At 25.4% G+C, this 27,628-nt stretch overlaps 1 protein-coding gene and 1 long non-coding RNA gene across 9 annotated transcripts in view; one reads left to right on the top strand and one right to left on the bottom strand.

The window, feature by feature from the left end:
• The window catches only part of lap (phosphatidylinositol-binding clathrin assembly protein lap), a 28,119-nt gene extending 3,166 nt beyond the window's left edge, over positions 1 to 24,953 (top strand). Inside the window, exons 3-18 of one of the 8 annotated variants that reach the window (XM_089227321.1) lie at positions 12,940 to 13,082; positions 13,148 to 13,223; positions 13,356 to 13,376; positions 13,545 to 13,647; positions 13,770 to 13,978; positions 14,630 to 14,778; positions 14,843 to 14,934; positions 19,442 to 19,538; positions 19,594 to 19,704; positions 19,796 to 20,039; positions 20,123 to 20,398; positions 20,855 to 20,960; positions 21,024 to 21,135; positions 21,431 to 21,484; positions 22,748 to 22,868; positions 22,978 to 24,953. In XM_089227321.1, the coding sequence (XP_089083447.1) occupies positions 12,940 to 13,082; positions 13,148 to 13,223; positions 13,356 to 13,376; positions 13,545 to 13,647; positions 13,770 to 13,978; positions 14,630 to 14,778; positions 14,843 to 14,934; positions 19,442 to 19,538; positions 19,594 to 19,704; positions 19,796 to 20,039; positions 20,123 to 20,398; positions 20,855 to 20,960; positions 21,024 to 21,135; positions 21,431 to 21,484; positions 22,748 to 22,867 (1,913 nt within the window). In that variant the 3' untranslated portion in view covers position 22,868; positions 22,978 to 24,953. Of the gene's footprint in view, positions 1 to 12,939; positions 13,083 to 13,147; positions 13,224 to 13,355; positions 13,377 to 13,544; positions 13,648 to 13,769; positions 13,979 to 14,629; positions 14,779 to 14,842; positions 14,935 to 19,387; positions 19,539 to 19,593; positions 19,705 to 19,795; positions 20,040 to 20,122; positions 20,399 to 20,854; positions 20,961 to 21,023; positions 21,136 to 21,430; positions 21,485 to 22,747; positions 22,869 to 22,977 lie in introns of all 8 variants that reach the window. The other 7 variants (XM_089227319.1, XM_089227318.1, XM_015520234.2 and 4 more) reach the window with 7 other exon arrangements.
• A 1,765-nt stretch (positions 24,954 to 26,718) lies between these two features.
• Positions 26,719 to 27,628, bottom strand: LOC149055556 (uncharacterized). Its single transcript, XR_016191752.1, has 3 exons — positions 27,344 to 27,628; positions 27,174 to 27,227; positions 26,719 to 26,971 (listed from the first exon to the last, which is right to left on the bottom strand). It is a non-coding gene; the product is annotated as an uncharacterized LOC149055556 (long non-coding RNA).

Genomic DNA, 27,628 nt, shown 5'->3' with positions numbered 1-27,628 from the left:
TTTTTGTTTCTTACGAATATACATTATATTTATCACATCTATCACAAATTTTAATTTATTTTTTTGGAACTTTCTATTTGAACAAGTTAAGAATGGTGACAGAATCAGAATTGTTGCTTGGACTTGGTTTCAAATTATTAAATGTTCTGATTTTTCATTTAATTTCCTTGCATATTTGAAATAATCTAAGACATAACCTTGCCAGTTAAAATATGACAAGTAGCTCCTTACGCCTTCTTGCTCTGGTTGTACAACTTGTAGTCCTACAGACCTCTCGATCGGGAAGTTTGTGATCAACCCTCTCCCTCTTGAACGTGGAAATAGGACCTAGGGAGAGAAGAAATTGATTCTATGTAGAGCCTAAACCAGGGATAGCAAACCTGCCACACGATTTCCTTTTGTAACATATTTTATGTTATTTAATGGCATACCTACTATCATCAAATAAAATTACAAATAATTTTTAAATATTTCTAAAATTATGTATTTCAATATTAAATAAATCATAAGTCGTAGATATAATATAATACATAAATTATGCCAATCAAAACAATTTTGAAAAATCATATTTTATCATTTGGTATATATCATTTTCAAGAAAGATTCAGTAGATTTAAAGAGAAGAAAATTAAAATAATCTATATAGGTAACTCACAAGTCACAATCTTCAAAAATATAACCCTGTTTGTTTTAAAATGTAAATGTAAAGACATAATAGAATTTTTGAAATTCGTAGGTACCTAAGGATCATTATAGTCTGGCTTTAAAATTGGTTTCTAGATTTAGGACTCTAGACTTAAGTTAATATATTGGGTGACCTAACTTATAGTTTAACAAGTCCGAACAAAAACTCTGATTGTATCAATGTTTTTAACTCGTCAAAATACATAAGTTCCAAAAACATAATTTGAAGAGAAAAAAGGTTAGCTGATAAATTAGGTTTATACCTTAATTTATCAGGTTATCCATAATTTTTATGAATAAGACCGTGAACAGAAAACATTACTAATTAGGTATCTGAAATTAATAATGAATAATATATTTTTTAATTTTGATTATTAGTAAACTATATTATAGATTTTTATATTCCTTAGACATAACTAGTATAAGATTTTTCTTTAGCCACCATTACAGTGAGCTAACCTTGATAAATGTACATTCTAGGGAGCAGTCAACCTCTGGGATCTAGTACCACCATTAAAGCTATTAAATGAAGTGATGAATAATAAAATACTTTGATCCTTAAAAGTTCACGAATTCATTGACATTTAAGTGATTTCAACTGTATTTAACAATTAACCTTATGATATATTAGTGTATATACGTGTATAAATTATAAACCAAGTGCTTTACAACTTTGTTTTAGCTGCAAATTAAAGAAAATAATATATCATTTAATAAATAATAATATGCATATCTAGAGGGTAAAACTAAATAGCTTAATTAAGCTATTAAATAAATATCTATTATTATTTTTAAATTAAAATAATTTATGTCTCGGCATCAAGGTCATTAGCCTCAGATATATTTTATAATTTGTTACTACATAAAGCCTGATGTATACATTAATGTAAGTCTTATTTATTAAATATCACCTATTTCATTAAATTTAGAATATGAAACAGTTTAGTCATATTCATAGTATTCTGGAAATTGTTTCATAACGTCAATAAATGTAATGTTTAGTATTAGTTATATAAAATGTTGAATATGAATCAAAATGATTTTGTTAATTGATTTTTGTAAGAAAATAAATATTTCCAGAGATTACTGAATTGTGTTGGCTTCATAACAACATGCTGTTAGGTTATGTATGTTTGCTTAAAGTTGATGTGACAATTAAAATGTTTGATAACTAAAACCAATGATAAACCAAAACAATTGAAGATACATAGATAAAAACAAACACAACAAAGAATATTGTGTACAAAATTATGAATAACAGTGTATATATATATATATATATATATATATGAGATCGAAGTACCTATATGGTATTAATAAAGTGAGTAGCAATGTTGTACACTCATTAATAAAAAATTGATTTGATGAAATAGCATTAATAACACACAATATGTCAAAAATGTATAATTGTACAAGTACAATCCTTTAATTTCATCATAGACCATAGAACCAATTATCCACCTTGAAACAAAATATATTTATTTAGCTTTTATTATACTTTGTTATTACTTATGTTTTTTGTTGAGTTAAGAAATGTGAATCTACGCCAAGTATTTAGATAAAATAACACACGTATAGTAGGTATGTTGATTTTATGATTAATAGTAATAATATAGGTAATAATACAAATATTTATAAGACTCAACGTAACAAATATAATATAAACAACTAACATTCAACATAGGTTCATCTATTACTTTCATAACAACTAAAAACAGTTTACATTTTTGGAAATGTACAAGCCTTTTTAACAATTAAATTAAAACAATGAATTATAAATATAAGAAAATAAATTTATTAAAATACTTTAATTTAATTTTTCACAATTTAATTGTAAAAAAAAATGTATGTATTAATATATTCTAAAATAAATTCAAGGATAGTAGTTATTTTACTTGAAAATTTATATAGGTATTTAATATAATATAAAAATATTTAAAATTTTAAAGTAGAACACAAAATAGGTAGTGTCACCAATGGGTGGCTTCTTCCCTCAAAAAATTCATAATATGTTCTGTTTCTAGTTAAGAACAGATTGTAAATTTCTTATAAAAAAAAAAAAAATTAAGTAATAAAATATGCTAAAATATTCAGTTATCTCAAAAGTATTATTAAATTTCTATTTTTATATCATAATATTATCTAGATACATACATACATCTTATTGTCCACCGTGTTTATTTTAAGACTTATTTATAAATGACAAACCCCTAAATTATATTTTTAAAAAGAGCATCAAATATTTTGTTTTACATAATTTGGAACTGAATTCGAACTTTCTGTAATAGGATAAACAATAAAATCATAATACAATTATGCGCGTAAAACACTAGACTGACCAATAGAAAAAAATTACTGTAATCACTTAAAATAGTTGATTAGTGGCTACTCGTGGCATTATTATTGTAAATAAAATATAATATAATATACAGACGATGTCAAGCGGTAGTGTGGGACGTCTCGTCTGTTTTACCTGGTTTAACCTGGATCCGCCAAAACACTATCGGCGGGGTCCATAAAATATTAAAAATTGCATCTTTCCCAGTTCAAAATTAACAAGTTGTATTTTATTAATAGTGTATTAATATATTATATACTATATAATCTAACGTTTAAAATGATTTTTAATTATATATAAAATTACTGATATTGTTGATTTCAAACTGTGTTTTAATTAATTAGCGAAGTTAGTAAATTTAAATACTATTTTCCCCAATAATTAGATAAACACTTATTTGCTAAAATAATTGGGATATTGTTAAATTTATGTGTTATGCAGAAATGCAGTATTCATACGTAAACAACAATAATTATTACATTTTTTTGTTATTTTATTGAAATAATGCTGTTAATAAAGGTTAATCGTGCTTGTTGGCTGGCTGTTCCTAACTACTCTTTTGTATTAACGTCGATTTTAACTAGATCATCAATTACGAAGGGGAGAAATATATGACTTCAAAAATATTGAGTTTCTATTTCTCAGTGGGGTATTTTATTAGTTTTGAAATGCATCTTGGCCAAAAACATTATAATATTTAATCTTGCTATCCAAGCAGTAATAAATATCAATCCAGAACCTTCCTTGATGAATATAACCTTCGATTTAGGCTAAATGTGTTTTGTTAGTTATGATGATCATAACGATATTGATTCTAAAATTTGATCGTTTTAAATTTGACTTCTAACCATGGTTTGATTGATTCAATTATGTAGTACTAAATAGTGTTTTTATTAGCTCTTACACAGTTTTACTTAATTCGATATGTTTATCAATTATCACTATCAATTATGAATGCGGTATCCGCCCATGATGAAAAACAATCATAACACGCTGTTTCTGGTAAAAAAAAAAATATATATATATATATTAAGTTAAATATATGATAGAGAACCCAATTACTGATTAAAACAATCACTGACAGATTTAATATTATATTATAATTAAAATAAATATCATACAAACCAATGATGTAGCCAGGATTTTTTCTTCGAGAGGGAGAACTGATGATTTGTTTACACAGAATTTGGGTTTAACCAGAGTTTTCATAAGTTATTTAACATACTGATGTCGAGGTTTTATTTTAGGTTTTAGTTCCTGTACGACTATACAAATTTGTATTTGCAGTAGAAAACTTTCATAGACCATAGAATTATTATTTTTGTGTTAATAAAATTTCAGGGTGGCGAAGCTCGCCCACCATAAAATCCACTTAGCTACGCCATTGATGTAAACATTTAAAGTGTTTGTATGTTAAAGTTGCAGTATGTTTATAAGTTGTATAGTCAGTAACTCTAATTTAAAATATTATACAATTATTGTATAGTGTATTTTAAAATTTTATATAATGTAACTAAAAGATCCCTTTTACCATGTTAAATTTCAAAAATCCATTTAAATCTTTTTTTGAAAACAATTTTATGATTGGTTGAATTTTGAATGAATGAAAACTTCTTAATTTTTTAAAATGCAGCATAATATTGTAAAATTGTATGGTTATTACACTTTGATACCTAATAATACTAATACAACAGGTAGGTAACAACCTAAAAAACACGTCTAATTCTAATTGTATGTAATATTATTTATTTTTCTTGTAATATTGTTCAATATATTCACCACGAACTGCTATGCACAAGTCAATTTTATCCCATGATCTTTGTATCAAAATAATTAGAGCTATAATTAAAATTTGTGCGAGATAGTATTCCAAGCGACTCGTTAATTTCGTTACAAAGATCGTGCGGCTATAAAGTTGACGTGCACATAGCTGTTTATGGTGGTTATACAACAAATAAAAAATATTACATATAATTTCAATTAGTCTTTTCTTTATTACCTATTAGATTAGCATTCGCACACTAGTTTTCAAAGTGTGAAATCCGTAAAATTCTACACAATAAGTATAATATGTTGTATTTTTAATAATGAAAGTTGCTTTCATTTATTCAAAATTGTTTTTTTCTTAATATTATAAATAAATACTAAATGGCAATTTTCGAATTTAAAAAAAAATTCTATTTTTAGATCGCGTTAAAAAGTTATATATTAGTTATAATAGTTATATATTGCATTATACAGTATTTAATTTATATTTAAAATTAGAGCTCATGAGTCATGACTTTCCAATTAATTAACATAAGAAGTAAAGCACCTATTTAGTATAAGTATTAGGTATATACGGTATAGGTAGTACAATTTGAAATATTTAATTAGAAGTTCTAAAATGCACATAATGCTCTAATGATGCACGCTTAATCATATTTGATATTACCACGGTGTTTTATATTATCCACTTAAAATAGTGCTGGAATTTAAAAAATTTGGTTCGCCCAAATACAATAACACTACAATTTTGTGCGAGTTGATACCTCGCAAATAAATTTAAATAGTTGTAATATGTAATATGCTCGATGAAAAAAAATCGGGGATCAGTGGTGGCGCTCAATGCACTCATGTGACATCCTCTTAAATTATCACAATAAAATGATGATTTTTTTTTATATATATATATATAAAATATTTAATAATACCTAAGTTTCAGGATGCATACAAGAACAAAACCTACTATATAAATAAGATTTTACTTTTTATATCAATAAAATCATCCTAAAGACCTAAAAATATAATATTACAAGTACCTACAATTATTGATCACTAAAGTTATTTAAACTATAATTACATTTTTTCGTCTAGTTTCGTCTATTTATTTATCACACCCTAATTTTTAGATCATAAAAATTAATTTTCTAGCGAAGCGATTAATGTAATGATTGTTTAAATAAACTTTTTCCCGTCATCATCTTTTGAAACAATAAACATTTTTCGATAATTTATTTCAGCATAGCATCTTTTTTAGTAGGAAAGTGAATCTAATTTTTTTTTTATGGGAGGGGTCACAAGTAAAAAGTTTCCAATAGTTTTCAAAAACATAACTAAGAAAAAGCCTAAAAATACGGGAATTTTTAATCAAAACCCAGTTTTTGACAAAATTAATTTTGTATTTTTGGTATAACCCAATAACCAATTACTTTAATTTATGTTTGTCAAATGATTATATTATAACCAATTTCCATGCATGATATAATTTTCAAAATATTTTTGATTCTTTTTTAGCTATTTGCCTATTTATAGACATGTGCAATATTCATTTTTTTTCTGTTATTGTTTTAAAATAATTTTTTTTTTCGTTCAAAATATTGTCAAATTTAATACAAAATTCTTCATAAGTTGTTAGTAATGTAATTAAAAAAAGTATTTTAATAAAATCTCGAACATTGTCAAATTTTTTGAGTTAAAATTCATACAAAATTTTCTTTTCGAATTTAAGATATGAGTATTTTATACAAGATTCATCATACGTTTTTCAACTTTTGATATCTGTGATACATAATATACTATAATATTCACTAATAATTTCAGTTATTATTATTTTTTTTATATATAATAGAAATATAACAGTTTTAGTTATTTTGTTAAAATTAAAAAAATATATTATTTGTAAGTTCTTGGAATTTTTGAAGCATATTATTATATTTTTTTCACACAAAGGCATTTGCGAATTCAAAGTTTTCGGTAAAAATTACTTCAATCTACTTTACTAATAATACTAAAATAAATAAGTAAAATAGCAATATTATCATGAAATATGTATACTTAGTATATGCCCATAGATCAATATCAATATCCATTTAACCTTTGTTCAAATTTATATACATTGATTTTATAACATTGAATTAAAATTTAGCACATCCATTATACAGTGACAATCCACACGATACCTTTATGTACTACGTCTACTACAAAGCGGTAGATACCTACTAATTTGTTTTTAGATATTCTTATGACAGGATTGAAAAATGTCTTGTTTTAACGATTGAATGAAATTTCAAATTAATTTTGGATTTTATATAATATACTATTTTATAAAAACACTCTTTTCGACTTTTTAAAGTTATAATTTTCATAAACTCGTATTGAAATGTAATACGCCAGTTGCCAAGCTCTACCCAGTACTTTTTTGTTTTATAAATTAACATATATTTATTTATCATTATTTTCTGACAAAATAAAGGAACTGAGACGAATTTCCCACACCCAGTTTCTGTATCCTGTCTGATTTGTACTCTAATAAATAATAACACATATTTTTTTTATTGATAAAAATATATCGAAAACTAGGCCATTAGTAAAAGAACATTTTTTTTTGGTTACATTTTTAGTATTTAAGTAATAATACATATTATTAAGTATTAAAATATAAAATTAATAATTAAATATCGTTTAATAGAATTTTTAAATGTTGAAACGTTTTTTTATTAAATACTAAAATATGTAAATAAATGATATTTTATTGTGGTTATACATTATACATGTCGTGTGACTGTACTAATGGCGTAATTTAGTTTGTTTGTGAGAGGGTCACAGAGGAAGTTGCGTTTGAAAGATTTTTCCATCCTTACTTTTGGTACTTTTGGGAGGTCAAAATTGGAAATTAGAAATGTTTTTTTAAATATCTGGGAAAACAAAAATTAAAAAAATTAAAATTTGTTAAAATTATTGAGTAACCTTATCTAGACCATCGTCTTCAATTTGATGGGTACCTACAAAATATTTGATTAGTTTAAGTTATTTTTATAAAAAATTATTCGATTAAAATGATGCTTAAAAATTGAATACAATAGTTTCCTCATTAGCTTTTATTATAGCTATTTTAATATTTTAACGATACATCGGTGAATTTTTTGTTATAATCATTTAAAGTTCAAATTTTGACAACATCACAGTTAATTTGTATTTCAAATTTTCAACATTTATAAATTATGAAATTTGTATTATAGCTAATGCTTAAATTTAATACAAGTAGTTTATACCTTTACCATAAAATTACTGAACATTTTAGGAAAATTGGTATGCTAACACTATGTTTTTGTATAAAAATGAATTTAGCTTATCTATATATTATTACTTATTGGCTGTAGCCTATAGCTATTCTGGTAAGAATCTATATCCTTTCTTACTATTTGACGACAATTGAAGCTTGATAAAAAAAAATTTAAATTTAAAATACACAGGCATTGCCCCTCCCCCTGTGTATGTCACTGGGTGATGAGATGCTTTTTGTAGATGAATATTATCAAAAAAAAGTGGCATAAATTCACATGAGCTACCCAGTATGTTTTTTGATTTTTTATACCGAATCATATGCATTTCAACGAGTTAAGAACGATGGTACAAAAAAAATTGGCGGAAACCATTATTTTGGAAGCTATAGCCTTCCAAAGTTTGCGATTTACGTATGCATGTATAACATTACCCGCAATAGACTTAGTCGAATTGTTTACTCGGATTTTTTTTTACCGTTTGTTCTTTGGTAGTCTACTGCCCGAAGCTGGTAAGTTTGGCTATTAGAGCCAGTAGGCCACGAGCTCTGCTTGTGTTACTTTAATTAACAAGGTTAAGTTTGTTTGTCTGGTGATTCGTCTGCCTGAATGGCAGGGGTGCTCGTTCCCCCCCCCCACGACCCCGAAGGGGTCGTCCCTCCTTTTTCTCCTCCCAGGTTTGCTATTTTAGCCCCGGGTAGTTTAAGGCTGAGCCCCCATTCAACGAGAGGCCGGAGGACCTCGAGTTTAGTGACCAGAGCCGTTAGGCGAAGGGAGCCACTATAATATTATAGGTACTTAGGTAGGTATGTTATTACTTTCACTTAGCGGTATAAATGATGATGAAGAATCTGATATTGTTTATTAATAAATATATATTATATGTTAATTGTATTGACTGTGTTGGCCTTATGTGTAGTATACACCAGTATAGGATGGAGGCGGTAGGTGGAGTGAGCTACTATAATATACTTATGTTACTTTAATTAATAACTGCTAAGGTTACAATTACAATATTATAATATTTATACTCATTAGCCAAAAAGTTGAACCATTAACGACATTTTTTGAACTTGCTGGAGAATTATATTCACCAGCTGCTCTCATTGAAAACGAGAATCACGTAATCATTGAAGATACGGACAGTTCCAATGACGACGATAGCACTGATTACGATGTGTAAATAAATAATTTGTTGATAAAACCAGAATCTTGTTTATTTTTTTTTTTAAATCCTAATTTAATGTGTCCGGGAACTAAGATAACTCACTAATTGTGCAAATTATGATTTCGCCGTCATTCTTAAGTCGTTAAAATATCTTGAAAAAAAGTCAAAATACGTTATAGACGCTGCGTCTGGGACATAGGCGAATCTAGGAATTCATAGCAGGGTGTGCCTTCACCTCAAAAAGACCCTCTGAAGTTCAAAATACCTCTCAGTTATCACACGTTTAGAATATGTTTCCCATTTGAAATAACATTAGGTAATAATATTAAATAATATTATTAAGATTAATTTTTATTACCTAGTTTATATGCTATTTTTCATGCTGTAAAATACACATGTAATGTTTCAATTTAATAAACCATCACTATTGCAAAGTTCAATATATGTTACTCAATTATTATTTTTGGACATACAACTAACAATCAAATTGTTAATCAATTATGTTTAAAATTCTTGGAAGTTTAATATAACATCTTATTTTTATTATTATTAATAACAAAGAATTGTATGCAATATATAATATAACTGGTATCTAGTAATAGGTGACATGATATTATACTTAATACTTCTATGTTAAATGTTAATACGAAATACGAAATAAAGTATTTTTCATTTTGTCAATAACTATAAAAATGATAATTACTGGTAAAATTAAATTACATAAAACAACTATGATTATGGCTATAAATTACGACTATAGCCGTGCTATAAATAAACAGGCATGTTTTTTTCTTTTCTTGAAAATATTGCTGATCATTTATCAACTATTTTTATCACTATAATATTTATTGGCAATATTTGTACCCATAAAAATGTATTAAAATTAAAAACAAATTGTTTAATGTTTAGACTCATTACTCAATACCATTGTAACTGAAATGAGTATAATGGGCTCTACACAGGTTTTTAAGAGTCGCAGGGTGTGCACTGGCACACCAGGCACACCCTGTAGATTCGCCTATGGTCTGGGATTAGAATGATTATATACGAGTACATGTAATGTGCGCAAGCGTATAAACGTAAAATCGCAAATTTCGGAAGGTTATAACTTCCAAAATAATGGTTTCTGCAAATTTTTTTTGCACCGTCGTTATTAATTCGTTAAAATACATTTGAATCGATAATAAAAATCAAAAAACTTGCTGGGTAGCTAAAGTGAATTTGTTCCCTTATTAATAAACTATCAGCTAGCATGAGAATTAATTTTTTTCTGGACATTGCAACTGAATTACTCGATACAATTTTAATATCATAAATAATAATAATATTCCACCGTATCTTACTTAGACCTAATCACCTAATTGTTTCTGGTAGTGATTGAAATTGATCTAGAAATTAGTAGTTGAGTAGCTAAGCTTTCTAGTTAGCTTTGGTATTGTAGAAAAAAATTTCACATCTAAAAAATATTGAAAAAATCAGACTATTATATACCCAGATTTGAGATTTGAGATTATTTTCATAATTTACTCTAGGTATATCCAAAAATCCATCTTGAATATATTATATAAGTACTAATAACTTATAACTGTACTCTTATGTGTATCTATTTTGTTTATTCGATACCATTACTATTATTGCTATTAAAGGAAACATTTAAGGAAATTTAAATAATGACTATATAGATTGAAATTTTTTTTTTTTAATTATCCCGCGGCAACTAAGGCCATTGGGAAGGGGGTTGTACTGTAGGTTCTTATAGAACTGTAGGTTGGTTTTACACGGTGGGTGAGTGTTTTTGGCAGAATTTCTATTGGGGCACCCGTAGGTTTCTAACCGTGACTTGCCCGGAGAAAAATGCCGCCCGATGGTCTCGATCGAACCCGGTCCGGCTGAGCCACAGCCGACGCGGTAGACCACTTGGCCACCTCGTCCCCCTAGATTGAAATTATGTGTATTAAAATAATGCTAAATATGATGATAATATGCATGATTAAAATGTCAAATTATGCCCTATATGCACAAAAATCAAGATATGCTGTGACTATATGGTTTAATAATTGGGACCAAGATAAAAAAAATGTTTATAAATTAATAATAATAATTATTATTATTATTATTATTATTTTGAATCTAAGCTACATAATATAATATGTTAAGTAGACTGTATTGACAAATTATTGTCTAAGTAATAAAATAAATAAAAACTAGGTAGGTAAATCAAATGTATATTCATTAGAAACTATTTAGAATTGTATAGATCAAACAATGTATCTGTATATTTATTTACTATTTATATTTTATTCTATTATATTTAGTTTAGAGGGTTTTATCAAAGATATATCATAAACTGTCTTAGTATCCATGATATTATTTCTTTTCATTTCTTTGAATAGTATTATAGTTGTTCATAGGCGCCCGCAGAAATTTTCCTAGAGGGGGGGGGGGGGTTAGGATTTGAGGATAAATATTATAATTTTACTAGGTGTTTTAAAAAAATAACCTTTTTTATTATACTCGTATACAATATATTATATTTTATTATATTACAACTTATTTTATACTTTAAATTTGTTGTTTAGTATATAGTAATTTATCTTAAAACATTCAATTAAAAAAATTATTTTGAAAAAGCCAGGGGGGGAAATGCCCCAGCTTACCCCCCCTGCGTTTGCCTATGTAGTTGTTATATATACAGTGTGGAAAACTTAAAACCATGTCAAACAAAAAAAAAAAATGCAAAAATTGACTATCAAAAAAATGTCGTGATTTAAAATTAATTGTTTATCAGCAATTAATTCTTGTTTTAATTTTATAGAGAACCAAAGAAAGAGTAAAAAGTTATTTTTTTACTAAAAGTGTATTAAACATACAAATTGTATGCATTAAAACTAAATAACAAGGATGCTTTAACCTCTCAAATATGCATCTTTAGGCAAAATAAATTTCCATCTTTGAAATTAGTTTTATTTAAAACGCCCACATAGTTATGTATACACTCAGTATAAATATGACTATATGAGAATGCATACAATTCTGGTCTCTACATTTACATAGATTAAATATACTAGTATATTAATCTATACTGATAATGACTTATGACTAAAAAAATTTTTTTTTATTTAATGATTACAATATTATAATGAATTTTAGTTGTATGACAAATGCATTTGAAATATAGTAGTTAACAGTTACCACAGACATAGCTAGAAAGATAAATTGATTACGCTTAGAGAGAGAGAGAGAGAGGGATAGATCTTGCCATCATTGTTATAGTTAAAAAGATAGATACTTTAAAGTATTTATGAAATAAATGATATACTAACTTATTTTTTTATTTACATTATTTTATATGTCTCATATTTGTTAAATTATAATGCTGGTAGATTTTATTGTTTAAGTATAAATCGAGTATCGAGTATTGGCTTATTCCTTATAATTCAACTAATGTGGTATACTGGTATGTGATAGTTATAAAAAAGGGTTCATGTTCATGAGAGGGAGATATGCCAAAGCTTGTACATAACATTTTTAATGTATACAGGGTGTTGTATTTTGTGACAGCTTTGAAGTATTTATTTTAGATACACTTAAAATAATATTAATAATTATTTATCTATCTTTGAACTTTGTTTATAGAGTATTGTTTTAAGGTATTTGTTTTTCTGCTATTGTTAATATGCTAACATGATAATTTATTTTCATTTCAGATTTGATACACTGTACTAATGAACCTAATGTGTCAATTCCTCAACTAGCCAATCTATTAATTGAACGATCACAAAATGCCAGTTGGGTGGTTGTATTTAAATCATTAATCACGGTTCATCATTTGATGTGTTATGGGAACGAGGTTAGTAAAGATAATTTTGTTTTATTTAATTATAGTATTTAATTTAATTTTTTTATATATTTTAGAGATTTACACAGTATTTGGCATCCAGCAATAGTTCCTTTCAGCTTAGCAATTTTTTGGATAAAAGCAGTTTACAAGGTAAATAATTATGAGTTATGTTGGTGTGGTTTAATTTAATGCTTAATATAAATTATGAAATACTAATAATTAAACTGAAAAAAATTAGTATTAAAAGTACACTTGTTTTATTTTTATGCTTGGTACAATTAGGACCTGTTGGAGTACGATCTGGTAAGAATAATAACTTAACAAACTAAGTTAATTAATTTAAAAAAAAAAATTATAAACAAATAAAACAATTGTATCTATTTATAGTTCTTATGATTTTCTAAATAAAATTAATTAGTCATATAATGCATATAAAATGATTGTACCTACTTATTAGTTTTATTTTTTTAGGTTATGATATGTCACCATTTATTCGACGTTATTCAAAATATTTAAATGAAAAAGCTTTATCTTATCGCACTGTAGCATTTGATTTTTGTAAAGTTAAAAGAAGGTATTAGTATGATAAAATTATATTTATAATGAACGAATTATCAAAATAAAATGTTTTATGTTTTGCTTCTTGATTTTTATTAAATTGCAATTAAACTTATCTTGTTGAATATTTAATTTTAGCAAAGAAGATGGAGTTCTACGCACTATGAATTCAGAAAAGTTATTGAAGACATTACCAGTTTTACAGTCCCAACTTGATGCATTACTTGAATTTGATTGTTCTGCTGCTGATCTCTCAAATGGTGTTATTAACATGTCATTCATGTTGTTATTTCGTGATCTGATCCGATTGTTTGCTGGTTACAATGATAGTATCATTAATCTTTTAGGTATTTATATGATAGATTAATTTAAAACAGTGTTGGGCATTTAACTACAAAATTCTAAATATTTTAAATTTAAATTTAAAATTTAGAAATGAATATAAAATTTCTCGCCAAACTCTTTGAAATTACTGCCTTTTGGAACAAACTCGTGCAGCTAGATGTGTCGAAATGGAAGGGAAATAAAATTGATTTTTGGTTTGGTACTCTTAATAATATTATTTGACTGAATTAATAATTATTAATATTATTTAGCTAAAAAATGTGTGGATACAGGCAGATTATTTTGTTTTAATTCATTGTTACCATTTTTGTAATTCATTAATGGAAGCATTCCAATAAAAATTTATATATTTTAATTTGTTTGTAAAATTCAGACTTAGACTAATTCACTATAGTAATATCCCAAGTCAAATTGCTGTGTAATGATTTCAACCAAACTTAGTGTTAGAAAGCATTTCTAGGTAAGATCTGTGTATATGTAATTGTATTAATTATGATAAATTTAAATTGATTTGCTTAATTAATTTTTGCTCAAACCCAAATATATAGTTTTTGCTCATCACTGTTACTAATAGCTAGATAATTGTAGTATTGTTATTTATTTTAGTATTTTATTTTTATATTTATCAAATGCGAATGCAATGTTCTTTACAGAAAAATATTTTGATATGAATAAAAAACAATGCCGGGATGCTTTAGATTTATATAAAAAGTTTCTTATAAGAATGGATCGTGTAGGAGAATTTCTCAAAGTTGCAGAAAATGTTGGAATCGATAAGGGTGAAATACCCGATCTCACTAAAGTATGTTAAATTTAATCAATACAGCTATTATAATATTATCTGCATAACAAAATTACTTTTTTAGGCCCCAAGTAGTTTATTGGATGCATTAGAACAACATTTAGCTTCTATTGAAGGTAAAAAATCAGCAGCAAACACTCCAACACAAGCAACAAGGTATGTGCATATTTTTAAAAAATTATTTTTATTATTATTATTTTATTTTTTTTTACATAAATAATGAATAATATGATACAAAGTGTTATGAGGATGTCATATTCTCATTTATAATATCCAACTTACAAACTCATAAAGTCATAACATACCATATTTTACGTCTATTTCGCTTTGCTATTTTTGATAGACATTTTATTTCCAAATTTTGTGCTTGTTTGATTCTAAAATTAAAAAACTTTGTAACTAACAAGTTTAATGGACTATTCTGAATGTTAGATTTGCCAAGTCTAGTGTTTTTGTAAGACTAATTGAGTAAGATAGCACATGAGGAATGAGGTCTTCTCAAAGTTTCCAGATTTATTTTGTTCAAAGTTACATTTTAATTTTAATATTCATTAATCACTCTGATAATATTTTATGCTCAAACATTATTATTATTTTCATAACTTATTGTTTTCTGTGAAATTAAATGGAAGATTTTAAATTCTTTTCTTTACCTTTTTGGTTTCAATTATAATGAATAATTTATATAGGTGAAATCATAGAATTTCAACTTCTTTTTAGAAAAATTATTATTTTAATGACTTATCTTGGTAAAATAGTAAGACGTATCTTATCTATCAATAATCTACAAATTATACTGGATGCTCTATTTAACTCAAAGACACTCATTATTTCAAAAACTATTAACATTTTTTATAGTTTATAAGGTTTCTAAGACTCACTAAGCTTTTAAAAAAAAATTAAACATTTTTAACACTCAATTTATGTTTTGGGGCTGGATACAACATTTTTTTTTCTAAATAACAAAATTAAAATCAATGTTAAAACATTATAATACATAGGTTCTCTTTAGCAACTGTTGCAGGATATAATAATGTAACTGTAATTTTTGCGGACAGTACCTATGGTGCCCATAGCAATCAATAAATAATATAATTATATTATCATCACAACCAATTTTAAAAAATACCACCAAAACATGAGTTCAATTCTTTTTTATTCATAATTTATGATTCAATGTTTTCTGTATAGTGTGAAATAATGAGTATCTTATGTTAAATGAATCGTCCCATATATTATAAATAGAGAAATATTAAAAGAAAATGTTTTCTTACAATATTGTTATACATTAGTTCTTATTGATAAATAATAATTAATATTAAAATACTTAAGTTCCTTTCCACTTCATTTTTTTTAAATCCTCAAGTCATCCTTATATTATTTTATGTGCGTGTTTATGTTATTTAGTTTTACCTATTTATATAAATTCTATCTAATTCTGTCTATTATAGTTAAATATTATTTAGAAAAAAGTTTTTGAATGTGATTTGGATTAGTAGTTATTCACCCAATGATTGACTGTTTATTTAAAACTATTAACTAAGTTAATATTATAAAAAGAATTTACTTTATTTAAAAAAAAATATATATTTATAATTTAGGTTTGTATTTTTAATTAAACTTTATTTTTTTAATGCATTATTAAAATATGACGAAAACATTATAATTACATTTAAATTTCAAATGTTACAAATTAATTGTTTAAAAAAAATAACAAATAATTAACTGGTAAAATAAAAATAAACATTTAAAATTCTATGTTATGAACTTTAATACCAGAATAAAACCAGTAAACAATTTTTGTTATGTACCTTTGAACAAAAATGTTATTCATGCAATATCATACTTTAAAGAACTTTATCTTATAATCTAAAATATGTCATACATATTTCTTGTAACTGATATTTTAATTATTAGGTTGATTTTGTATGAATGATATTAATTTGTATCTTGTAGTCTTTATTTTACATTAAGTATGTTATGTTACCGTCAATGTCAGCAGTCAGTTATTCTCAATAGGCAGTTATTATTGACTATGATTAATTTTGCTAGGCAATTTAAACATATTCTGTACAATACATACAATACCTATAATTCATAGTGTGATATGTTTAATTCATTCATGATTCATTAGACTATTTTCTTAGACTACTAAAGAATATCAATTATAGCATGTACCTATTGTCATACTATAATTTATATTTATTAGATATGACTATTTAAAAAATAAATAATTTTTTTATCTTTATAAGACCAACTATAAATCATTTTGAATTCATCACCCTCCCCATTGAAATTGTATAAAAAAATGTTTGATATTTGGCATGTATTTTTATAATAGTTCTTGATACTTTCATTGTTTATGATTGTTTAACCGTTTGCTCAAAAAATCAATTTTTATGATAATCCCTATTTGACCTCTCTCTCCCCCAAAATGTGATTAAACCAAAAGGTAATATTCAGTTACATAATTAATAAAGTGATTATCATTTATTATTTATCACCTTAGGATATAACAATAAATTATATTGATTTAACTTATCATTCAATTTAAAAAATTTGGACTGCATTGTCAAGTGATCTAGTAATTGCGTATATTCCTTGAATTCCTGACATTTATAGTAGCTTAATGTATAAACAAATTTAATTTATTAGGTAGCATAAAATGGATTATTGATTAACTTTTATAATTTGTGAAGGGTATTTTATTTTAATTTAATGGATTTTTGGCAGTATAATGCTGTGATATAATATATTTTATATGTTTGTATTCCCTAGTACCTACCAATTAGTTAGTTTTTTATTGATGCACCTATTGAGTCTTTAATACAATGTATTTAGTTATTATATAATTCAAATGTCTGTTTACATTTAAATTGTTTAAACTTTAACTAGAGTTATATATAATTATCATTTATCCATTTTGTATTTTATATTCAAAGTAAAGAACTATTGTAGTTCTTACATTAGTTTATTATGTTCACTCTAAATGACAAATATTATTTGAATTAGTAATTTATACTTCTGTATAACTGCGCTTCTAGTTTGAAAATTGCACGTATAAAAACAGATAACTATACATACTTTAAACTAAGTATTTAAAAAGTTACTGTGAAAATTGCCTTGTGATAAGTGAATAAGTTTTTATCCAACTATATATGGATTTTCATTAAACAGAATCGAATATATTTTTCCTTGTGCTTTGCTATTATTGGCCAATGGTCATTTGTGAACCTAATATTCTAGAATTTCTGGGAGAAAAAAAAATGTTTTTAAAATATTAACTACTAAACACATAACTAAAATCTGTAATGATTAAGATTGATTATTTTTATAATATTCTTTTGGATTGTGATATTGCATCAATTTTCCTTTAGTGAAATATCACAATTTATTAACTGATTGCAAATTATTGTATATCTCTGCTCTTTAGGATAATATTTTTCTGTTTCATTATATCATAATATATTTTTCAGTTAACCTCACTATCTTATATCTTATAATTGGTCACTTAAGTTTTAGGAAAGGCTAGTATGGAGGAAATTCAAAAAGCACATATCAAGGTCTACCTATATTCTTAATCTAGTTATTTATTCTCTCACTTACATAAACTTACATTAACCCTAATTGGCCTGATGATTTGGCTCTCATTTCCAATCAATTCTATCTTAGTCAGTGATAATCATTTTATGCACAGATAATGTTATGCTTACAAAAAATAATTAATAAAATAATAGTAAAAATATTAATACTTGATTAGTAATATAAAGTATCAAAATGTCCATAGAAGTTTATAGAACAATTGTAAACAATTAATAATATGGTTTAGTATTATGTCCTTTGAAATCAATTAGGTAACACTTTTTTAGTATTAATTAGTCATTTATTTAAAAAATATTACAGTTAAATTTTGTAAAAATGAATTGTTAATTATTGGTATTTTTGTCTGTAGACTACACATTGTGTTATTTTGGGGTGACCATATGCCTCATTTAAAATGGCTATGCCACTTCTAAGAATAATGTTCTTTATTCCGACAAGGTCCCATTTTAATACCGTAATCTCTATATAATAAATTTGAGTATAAGATATAACCTGTACTCGAAGTCATATCTTTACAGTGTTGTATTAAAACCATTAGTACAATATAAACGACAGTTTTCACTGAACAGAAGTTGAGTATTGTAAACATCCTTTTAGTCATTATAATGAAATAGAACACAAAATATGAAATATGTATTTTTGTACAGTTCTACTGTGTTCAAATTCATATTATTAACCTGCATGGCTATTCTTTGGTCTATTCAACAATATATTTGGCCTAATAGGATATTGTCTCCAAAATATCTTTAAAATATAAGAAAGGTAAAACAATTTTGCAAGATCCTTAGCAATTAGTTGTTTCTGCTATTTTTATATAAATATGGTCACCCTATGTTATCCACTAGTAATTAAGTTGTTTCTTTAGTTAGTCTAAACATTTTTAGAACTAAGTATTAGTAGTGTTTGCAGTTCTTTTTATTTTATGTTTGTCTTTTTTATTTGAATTTTGTATTTTATTTTGTTTTTATTTTCCATCTCCTGTCCTATCCCTGACATAATCATATAGCACTCATCGGACAGATGTAAAGACTGGTGTATCTGCCCTTTCTTCCACTAGCAGCTCTTTTGGAACAATTGCCCAGCAAGCAGATGGAGTTGAAGAGTCATTGAAGCAAGCAGTTTTGGCTGAAGAAGAAGCTGTATTAAACCAATACAAAGTAAAATACTGGTATTCTATAAAATTATTTTTGTTAACAATAATTATCTTCTTAGGCCAAAGTCAACAGTCCTGTGAATGGTTCAATCGCTTCAGCCAACAATCCATTTTTAGTTTCGTCTGAGCCTATTGTAGACTTGTTTTCATGTCCAGCTCCAGCTACACAGGTAATTACACAAGATATTATTAATTTTTTAATGTTTGTGCTATATGATATCACAGTAAGTTATTTATTTAATTTAAATCGTCTTTTTTTAGATGTCAACAAAAGCTTCAGATGATTTGCTTCAATTAAGTAATCCATTTGCTGACATTTTTTCTACTCCGATGACAGGATCACAAGCAAACACTTCAAATGATATTTCTACTCCTCTTGCTAATAATTGGATGAGCAATGGATTTAATACAAATACTAGTAATGCATTTGTTGATGATAAATCATTTACATCTGTTTTTGGTCAACCTGAACCCAACCAATCATGTCCTGCTCCCACTGCTACAGGTAAATGAAAAATTCAAAGTATAATAACAATGAATAGAACAATATTTTTATAAGAAATTCCCTGAGTGTATATGTCTTTCAAGCTGCGAGTTCTGGAACATCTTTTTCCTCAAATGTTTTTTCTGATTCAAATATTTTTGAATCAAGTACTCCATCTATTGAAAAATCACAATCCAGAAAATCTAGTGGAACATCAATACCTCCACCAAGACCTCCTCCGCCTTCTACTACTCTTCCATTATCTAATCCTGATCCTAATCCTGTTTTGGATTTGGCAGCAGATATTTTTCTTCCTCAAAGCACTCCTCAGCCTATATATGGATCTTCTGGCAAAACTGATTTGGCCGCACTTGCTTCAGGTATACAATATAATATGATATTGTATTCAGGCACATAATATGTTTCGGCCTTCTATGTTGTGTGAATTATGATTTCTTGATTTCCGGATATTTTTTTATTTCGAACCAGTCACTCAATTACTGGCCTGTAGCACATTATCTTAATTTATTTACAATAATTATTTAATGCTTTTGTAAAAATACAAGTTTTAGGCTTAATATGTTGTATGGTCCGTACTTGAGTTAACTCTGCGGTGGTTTTTTTTAAATATTTATATTATTATATTTAATGCTATATTATGTCAGTAGCATGGGTATTATCGTAATTTATTATTATTATTTTTTAGCTATTAATATGATTTTCACTAATCAGAGCTGCCATTATTATCATATTTTATTTGCTTTAATGATTTGTTTTTTTTTTCGATAAAGTATTTTATATTTTATTTTTATTTTTTGTTTTTTTTTTTTTTTTAGGTGCTTCTGATTCAGGTAATAAAAAGGTATTAACTGGAGATTTAGATAGCAGTTTAGCATCATTAGCGGAAAATCTTACTATTAATAAAGTTACACAACCACCACCGTAAGTAATTATATTATATTTATTTTATAAAAATGGTTAGTATTGATTTTTTTGTTTAAAAAGAGTTCAGTGGAATTCTCCTAAAAATGCTCCAAAACCTGGCAATGGTCAACCAGGGATGGGTTGGAGTCCTCAGCCTATGGCCGCTACAACTGGTGCAAATTATCGACCTATGGTATGTAGCAAATTTTGATCATTAGTTTTCAATTGACAACTTAAAAATAATATATTTTAGTGGTAGTAAAAAGTATAAGAAAAATCTGTTTGTATTAATTAAGTTGTTTCTATGTTTTATACTTTGCTTGTATATTTGGTATTTTCTTTAGTAAATTGCTTCTAAAATTAAAATTTTGTCCATATTTATTTATTTTTGTATATACATTTTATTTTGCATGTTTTTATTTATGTACATACAATTTTATTTTTATTTTTATTTTATTTTATTTTGCTTGCTGTATATTGGATTATAGGGTCAAGGAATGATGTCCAACCCTTCACCATTTGTATCAACATATGGTCCAATGGTAAGTCACATTCACTTGTAAAACTGCTTAAAAATAAATTTGCATTGAATTAGTTTTATTTAAACCTATTTCAATTTCACATTGAACACAAATTTTTGGGTGTGGTCTATGTTCATATACAATAAATTGTCATATGTATTTAACATATTAAGTGATAACTAATATCTCTAGGAAAAAATTAAACATAATAACCCAGTTATATTTTATACCAGGGACCGGGGACATTTTGAAATTTATATTTTTGATTTTTATAAATAAATGAGAAAAAAAGTTAAATGTAATCCTGGCTTGCGAGACTTATAAGTTTTAAAAATTGTCGCTTTGGTGAGTTTGAGTTGCCTATTCCTTCCTTATACCAGCAGTAGCATGAACCTTTATTTGTTATACTATTTTAATTAATTATTCAGAATATATAATTTAAAAAATAAATTATATAAAACTGAGTCTCAGTAAAGTATGTTTGTACCACTGTTGCTTTATACTATTTTTTCTTAATAATTTAATGCTAGTAAAATTAAATCTAATTTTCTACATGCAATTTAAATATTACTTGATCCCATTTATTACTTGTTGATATAACACATATAATCAAGTATTTAATTTTATATCAGTCTGCATGTTGTACTGAATTTATCAATAATTAGTTACTTTTGTTTAAAATTTAAAGGTACACATTTTATTTTGTAAAAAGTAAAAATTTAAGTAGCTTTGCTAGTTCAGCCATCATTACACATTTACATCACAATATAAGCATATCATAGTTTAGATATTTCTGCATAGGAGGCAGGTTTTTGTCATTAATAATATGTGGTTGAAATTAACTCTGTATAATTATTATGTAAATAAGGATGTATATGCCATTTTTATAAGCTCATCATAATTATTATTTTAATAATTGCTGTTTTGTATAATATTAAACATTTTTATTACAATTAAGGATATTTGACATTACCCATTACAATTAATATTTACTTCAATAATTTATACTTTTAATATACCTAAATTAATTTGCTTTTATTGTAAAAATTTACTTCTTTCGTATATTTAAATTAATAATCTTATCTTCTTTACATTTTTTTTTTTATACATCACTTAATAGTAATTTTACCGTTCAAAATTAAAATGTTAATATTTGTATCTACCCTCAACTCAATTAATTTGTTGATTGTATAAATGATTCATGTTTTGGAAAAAAAACATTGAGTTGTATTTTGAACAATATTTGTGTAATATTTCTTACGTAAGTTTATGTTATATCTTAAGGGTGTACAACCCAGCTGTATTGGTGGTAGTGCAGTAGGTGGTGGTAATCTTGGAATGACTGCTCCTTCCAGTACTCAGAGCTCTCAGCCACAGCCTGTCTTAGATCCTTTTGGTTTATAAGGTAATTTACTTATTATGTTCTGTATCTAAAAAAAATTCTTTGTAAATCGGTCTAACAAATTCATTATATATTAGTAATACATTATTATACTCATTGTTATTTGTTTTAGGAAATAAACTGGGACTAAGAAGTGAAATGTACAGAATGTTTATTGTACACATTATAAAGGGTTCACAAAATAAATATCATCGTTGCAACAAACCTTGTGCCATAATTTCAAACTCTAAATTGGCAAAATGAATACAATTTCAGATATTACTGTTATTTAGTTAAAAATCTATTTATACTTATATGTGAAAGTATAAAAATATAATAATGCCCAACATAATTTCTGCCTATTTTAGTCTAAAATTTAGACTCTAAATGATTTTAAATTAAACATAAAGTATTATATTATTTAGATTATTACTTAAAAATATAGGCAAACTCTAGCTTAGAGATAAGAAATGTGTGTTCTATGAAAAAGAGATTGTTCCTTTAGGAAGAAAGTAACAGTTTTAGTTTATGATCTTGTTAAGTTTTTTAACTTAATATTAAGTGCAATATAAAATAAAGTTTGATTTAAATTATATCCTATTCGTTTACCTCATGAATATCTATTAAATTAAAAAATTAAAAAAGTTATATATTATGTATTTTATAATAATATAATGAATAATATTATTTGATGTAATAATAATATAACATTAATTATCAAACAGGCAGTATAATATTGTTAATAAATTTAAAAGTTATATAGCTGTATAACTATTTAATAAAATTACTCTCTCTATCAGATATTATACTTAGATAAACTATTTAAAGTAAGTATTGTGGATTATATACAATATATTGTAAAATATTTATTTTTTATCAAACTAAAGTAACTACTCTCGTGTCACTAAAATACAATATATATATATACTCTGTTTCAAAAGAGAATATACCAGATTTACGTAAGAAAACCAGTTTTGCCTGCGGCAGCCTCTTGGTATGCTCTCTTTTGAAACAAGGTATAGTATTTTGTATATAATGTGTTATTGGTAAATTATCATTATTGAAAAACTTGTATCAAATTTAAATAGGTATGACATTTACAGTAGTGTACAGTGTTGGGTTCAAACAAAATCATATCTAAATTGTTACAAAATTATGTAATTATACATCAGTTACCTAATTTATTATTTTGTATGTTAATTACTAAAACTAAGTACAAAATTTGGATACGATTTTGAGCGAACATTTTAGAAGTATTGGATATTAGTTTGTCTAATATCAAAAGTGATATGTTGGTAATTCTGTAATAACATAGTGGAATATATAAATATATTTTTTTTTTGTCAAAAGTAATATTATAACCCTTAAATATTTATGCTGAATCATAATTATTGTTGTATTTAATTCTTATTTATATAAAATTATCAATATTTTTTTTTATTATAATTTATTTTATTTAAATTACTTATATATTGTATTGATTATAAATATTGTTAGTTTTAACCTAGACTTATCACTGTGGTTTTATTTATATTGAAAACAATTAATTATTGTGAAATTATGTAACCAACAAATGACAATTATTATTTATGGGAAAATTGCATAAATCATATTAGGTATAATTTTGTTTTATTTTATTTTTATTGTTTGTATTCTTTAATTTCTTTGTTACCTTCCGTTTAGAAATTCAGTCCATTTTTATAAATATATGTTTTTATTATTACGGATTTATTGTGATGTTATTTTAACAGAAATCTTGTTAGTATATTATATTATTTGGCATCACCTTTAGTTAATTTTTTTATTAATTTGCATGTGATATATAATTTATGACTTTTGTATATTTATGTTAGTTTACTTATTTATTGTAAAATGGCTTTGGTTTCGTTAAAGTTAAAATTCATTTTTACTGTGGCGCTAATTATAATAAACATTCCAAATAATTTTAATAACAATATAATATTATTTATAAATTATAATATTATCATTATATCTTTATAATAATTATTGTAATAATTAGTGTATTGGCATGTAGATACACAAAATAAATTATTATTATTATTACATGAGCCTTTAATTAAAAAAAATATATAATTTATTGTACCTATAGCTTTTTAAAATACAAATATTTTTGAAATCCTAATTAATATGTTTCTACAAAAAAGGATCATCATTTATAACTCAAAAAATAATAACAGAAAATTATATTTTCTAAATGATGTCAAGTTATGAGTTAACCATTTTTGGTTTTATTTATTGGGTACCTAATATCTAATTAAATAAAATTAACAATTAAGTGGTCTTACGAAGTATTCAAATACTTTTTAAATACTTTTTAACCAATGTATTTTAAATACTTAAGAAATACTTTTTATTTGTATTTATATTCTAGAATATTAAATACTTTTTTACATTCTAATGTTTTAACTCAAATCCATTTTTCAATATTTCATCATGTACTATTTTAGGTTTTGCTTTTGAAATGTTTTATAATGGCTCTAACTTCTGAGAATTTATAAGTAATTAACTTTCTATAATTAAGTATGAATAAAAATAAATATTTCAATATATAATTTATCAAACTAAAAAAGTATTTGTATTTACTATTTATATTCAAGTACTTTTAAAAGGAAGTAATTTGAATATATATTTTAAATACAAATGATTCAAGTATTTAAATATTTATTCTGAATATATTTAAAAGGTATTCTTAACATGACTGATATTAAGTGATAGACTAATTACTTGGTTGAAATTTTTTTCATTTAAAAATTCAGTCCATTTATTGGAAATGATAAAAGCATTTTAAAGTCCCGTTGAGTCTTAAAAAATAGGAATTTATGATCTTCCATTATAAAAATAAATGCTTGTAACTTGTAAGTTAAATAGGGTTGAATAAAATTCTAAAATTCTTAACTAAACTCAAATTTCTATTGAATATAATTTATATTTTTTAGACATTTGGTTAAGATCATAATGAATTATTTTTCAACATAAATAAGAATTTTATCATGTTATAAAAATCAAAATATCTATCCAGTTATAAAAGTTCCTGCCTTGCTCTAAGTAAAAAAAAAAATTGCAAATGTGATTAAAGCGAACAGAGATACTGTGAGCGCAACAGACTTCAAGATATTCATTATTCATCCAATGTGAACGAACATTTAAATGAAATATTTTTATATTTTTATTTTATTATAGAATCCATTTATCACCTAAATACAAAAATTTACATATTAAGCTTAGAGATTATCTACTTACCTTCTAAAAGCAAATGCTTGTGTTGAAGGTAGAGAGCGACAAATTACTTACAAATAATAATTAAATTAATATAAATACAAACAAAAGAATAATATACGTATAATAGAGTACACAATATATGCTCGTAAAATATTATATAACTACCCTAAGTACTTACAATATTAACCAGTCGTTAACAGTTTTTTTTAAAACATTTTTTATTGTTTACTATAATATTCTTCTCTGTAATAATCGGCATTGAATTAAAATAAGTAGGACCCAGGTACTAGGTAGTCCACGAATTTTTTACCAAAAGATTTTTTTAAATATATCACTTTAACGTCATATGCTAAATATTCCCTTTTTGTTTTTCCATTATTTTTAGTTCTCCAATTATCTATATTTTTACCTACCCATAAAATGGCAATTTTTTTAAATAGTAAATAATTTTATATTTTATTGTTATTTGATTTTTTGTATTCGACTTTCAAAATAAACAAAAAAATGTTGTAAATTTAAATTATTTTGAGACAATATTTAGACAATTCGTTAAGTCATGACCTCAAAAATATTATTCTCTATATTTTTTGTAATGGGTGATTTTACCCTAATATTACTTAAAACGTGGAAAAAATCATTCTGCGTAAATGTTGATGTTAATGTTGAGCGTGAACTAGAGAAAATTCTAAAATCTGCAAACGATATTCCCAATCAACTTTCGACTACTCTTCGAGCTCTGGTCGTTAAAATATTCTTGTATTTGATCCTTTGTCATGTGCGCCTCATAATATTATATGTATATTGACATATTGTTTCAATAGAAGGACATCATCAGCAATAAATATTAAATGTGCCGTGTTGCATTATACATTTACGTGCATCTCTTCCTGGAAAACATAATTACTATGTCGTCCGATACTTTTAATTTTTGTTCTTATAAAATATGTTTAAATATTAGGTGTTTGCAAACACGCCACCATCGGATATACACCTGACATCCAATAACGTTGACGTATATTAAGTTATAATTGACATCGACAATAGCAAATAATACAATACTGAAAAAACCCTTCGAATTAATGTACCTACCTGATTCACTCGACATACGTAGACAATTTTTGAAACAGTCATTGCCCATTACACCTGTTTAAAAATTATATTATGTACTAAATTTAATAAAACAAATCCTAAATAGTTATAGATATATTTAAGATATAATTATTAATTATAATACAATTATAGTATTAGCATATACCTACCTTAATTCTCTAGATTTCGTTATCACGTCGAAGATCAATAATTATTAAATCACTACCACCATATTGTTTTCTCGTTAAAAAACTTGGACGAACCCAAAATTTCTTTTTTTATTCTTAACTTAAATCTTTCAAGCTGCAGCTGCGATTGCAACGTCATATTTAAACAGTATTTTGGTAAATAATAAATATTTACAGGTTTCCACCACTGGTGCAGACTCTGGACGGACGCATGTGTTTTAAATTTTTGTTGATAACTTTGTCGGACGCATTTCGTGGAATTTTTTC

Source organism: Diuraphis noxia, unplaced genomic scaffold (genome assembly GCF_037042655.1).
Source record: "Diuraphis noxia isolate RWA-SAM2 unplaced genomic scaffold, SU_Dnox_SAM2 contig0004, whole genome shotgun sequence".
NCBI lineage: Eukaryota > Metazoa > Arthropoda > Insecta > Hemiptera > Aphididae > Diuraphis > Diuraphis noxia.
The sequence above is the reverse complement of the archived record's forward strand: the minus strand, read 5'-3'. Positions and strand labels throughout refer to the sequence as shown.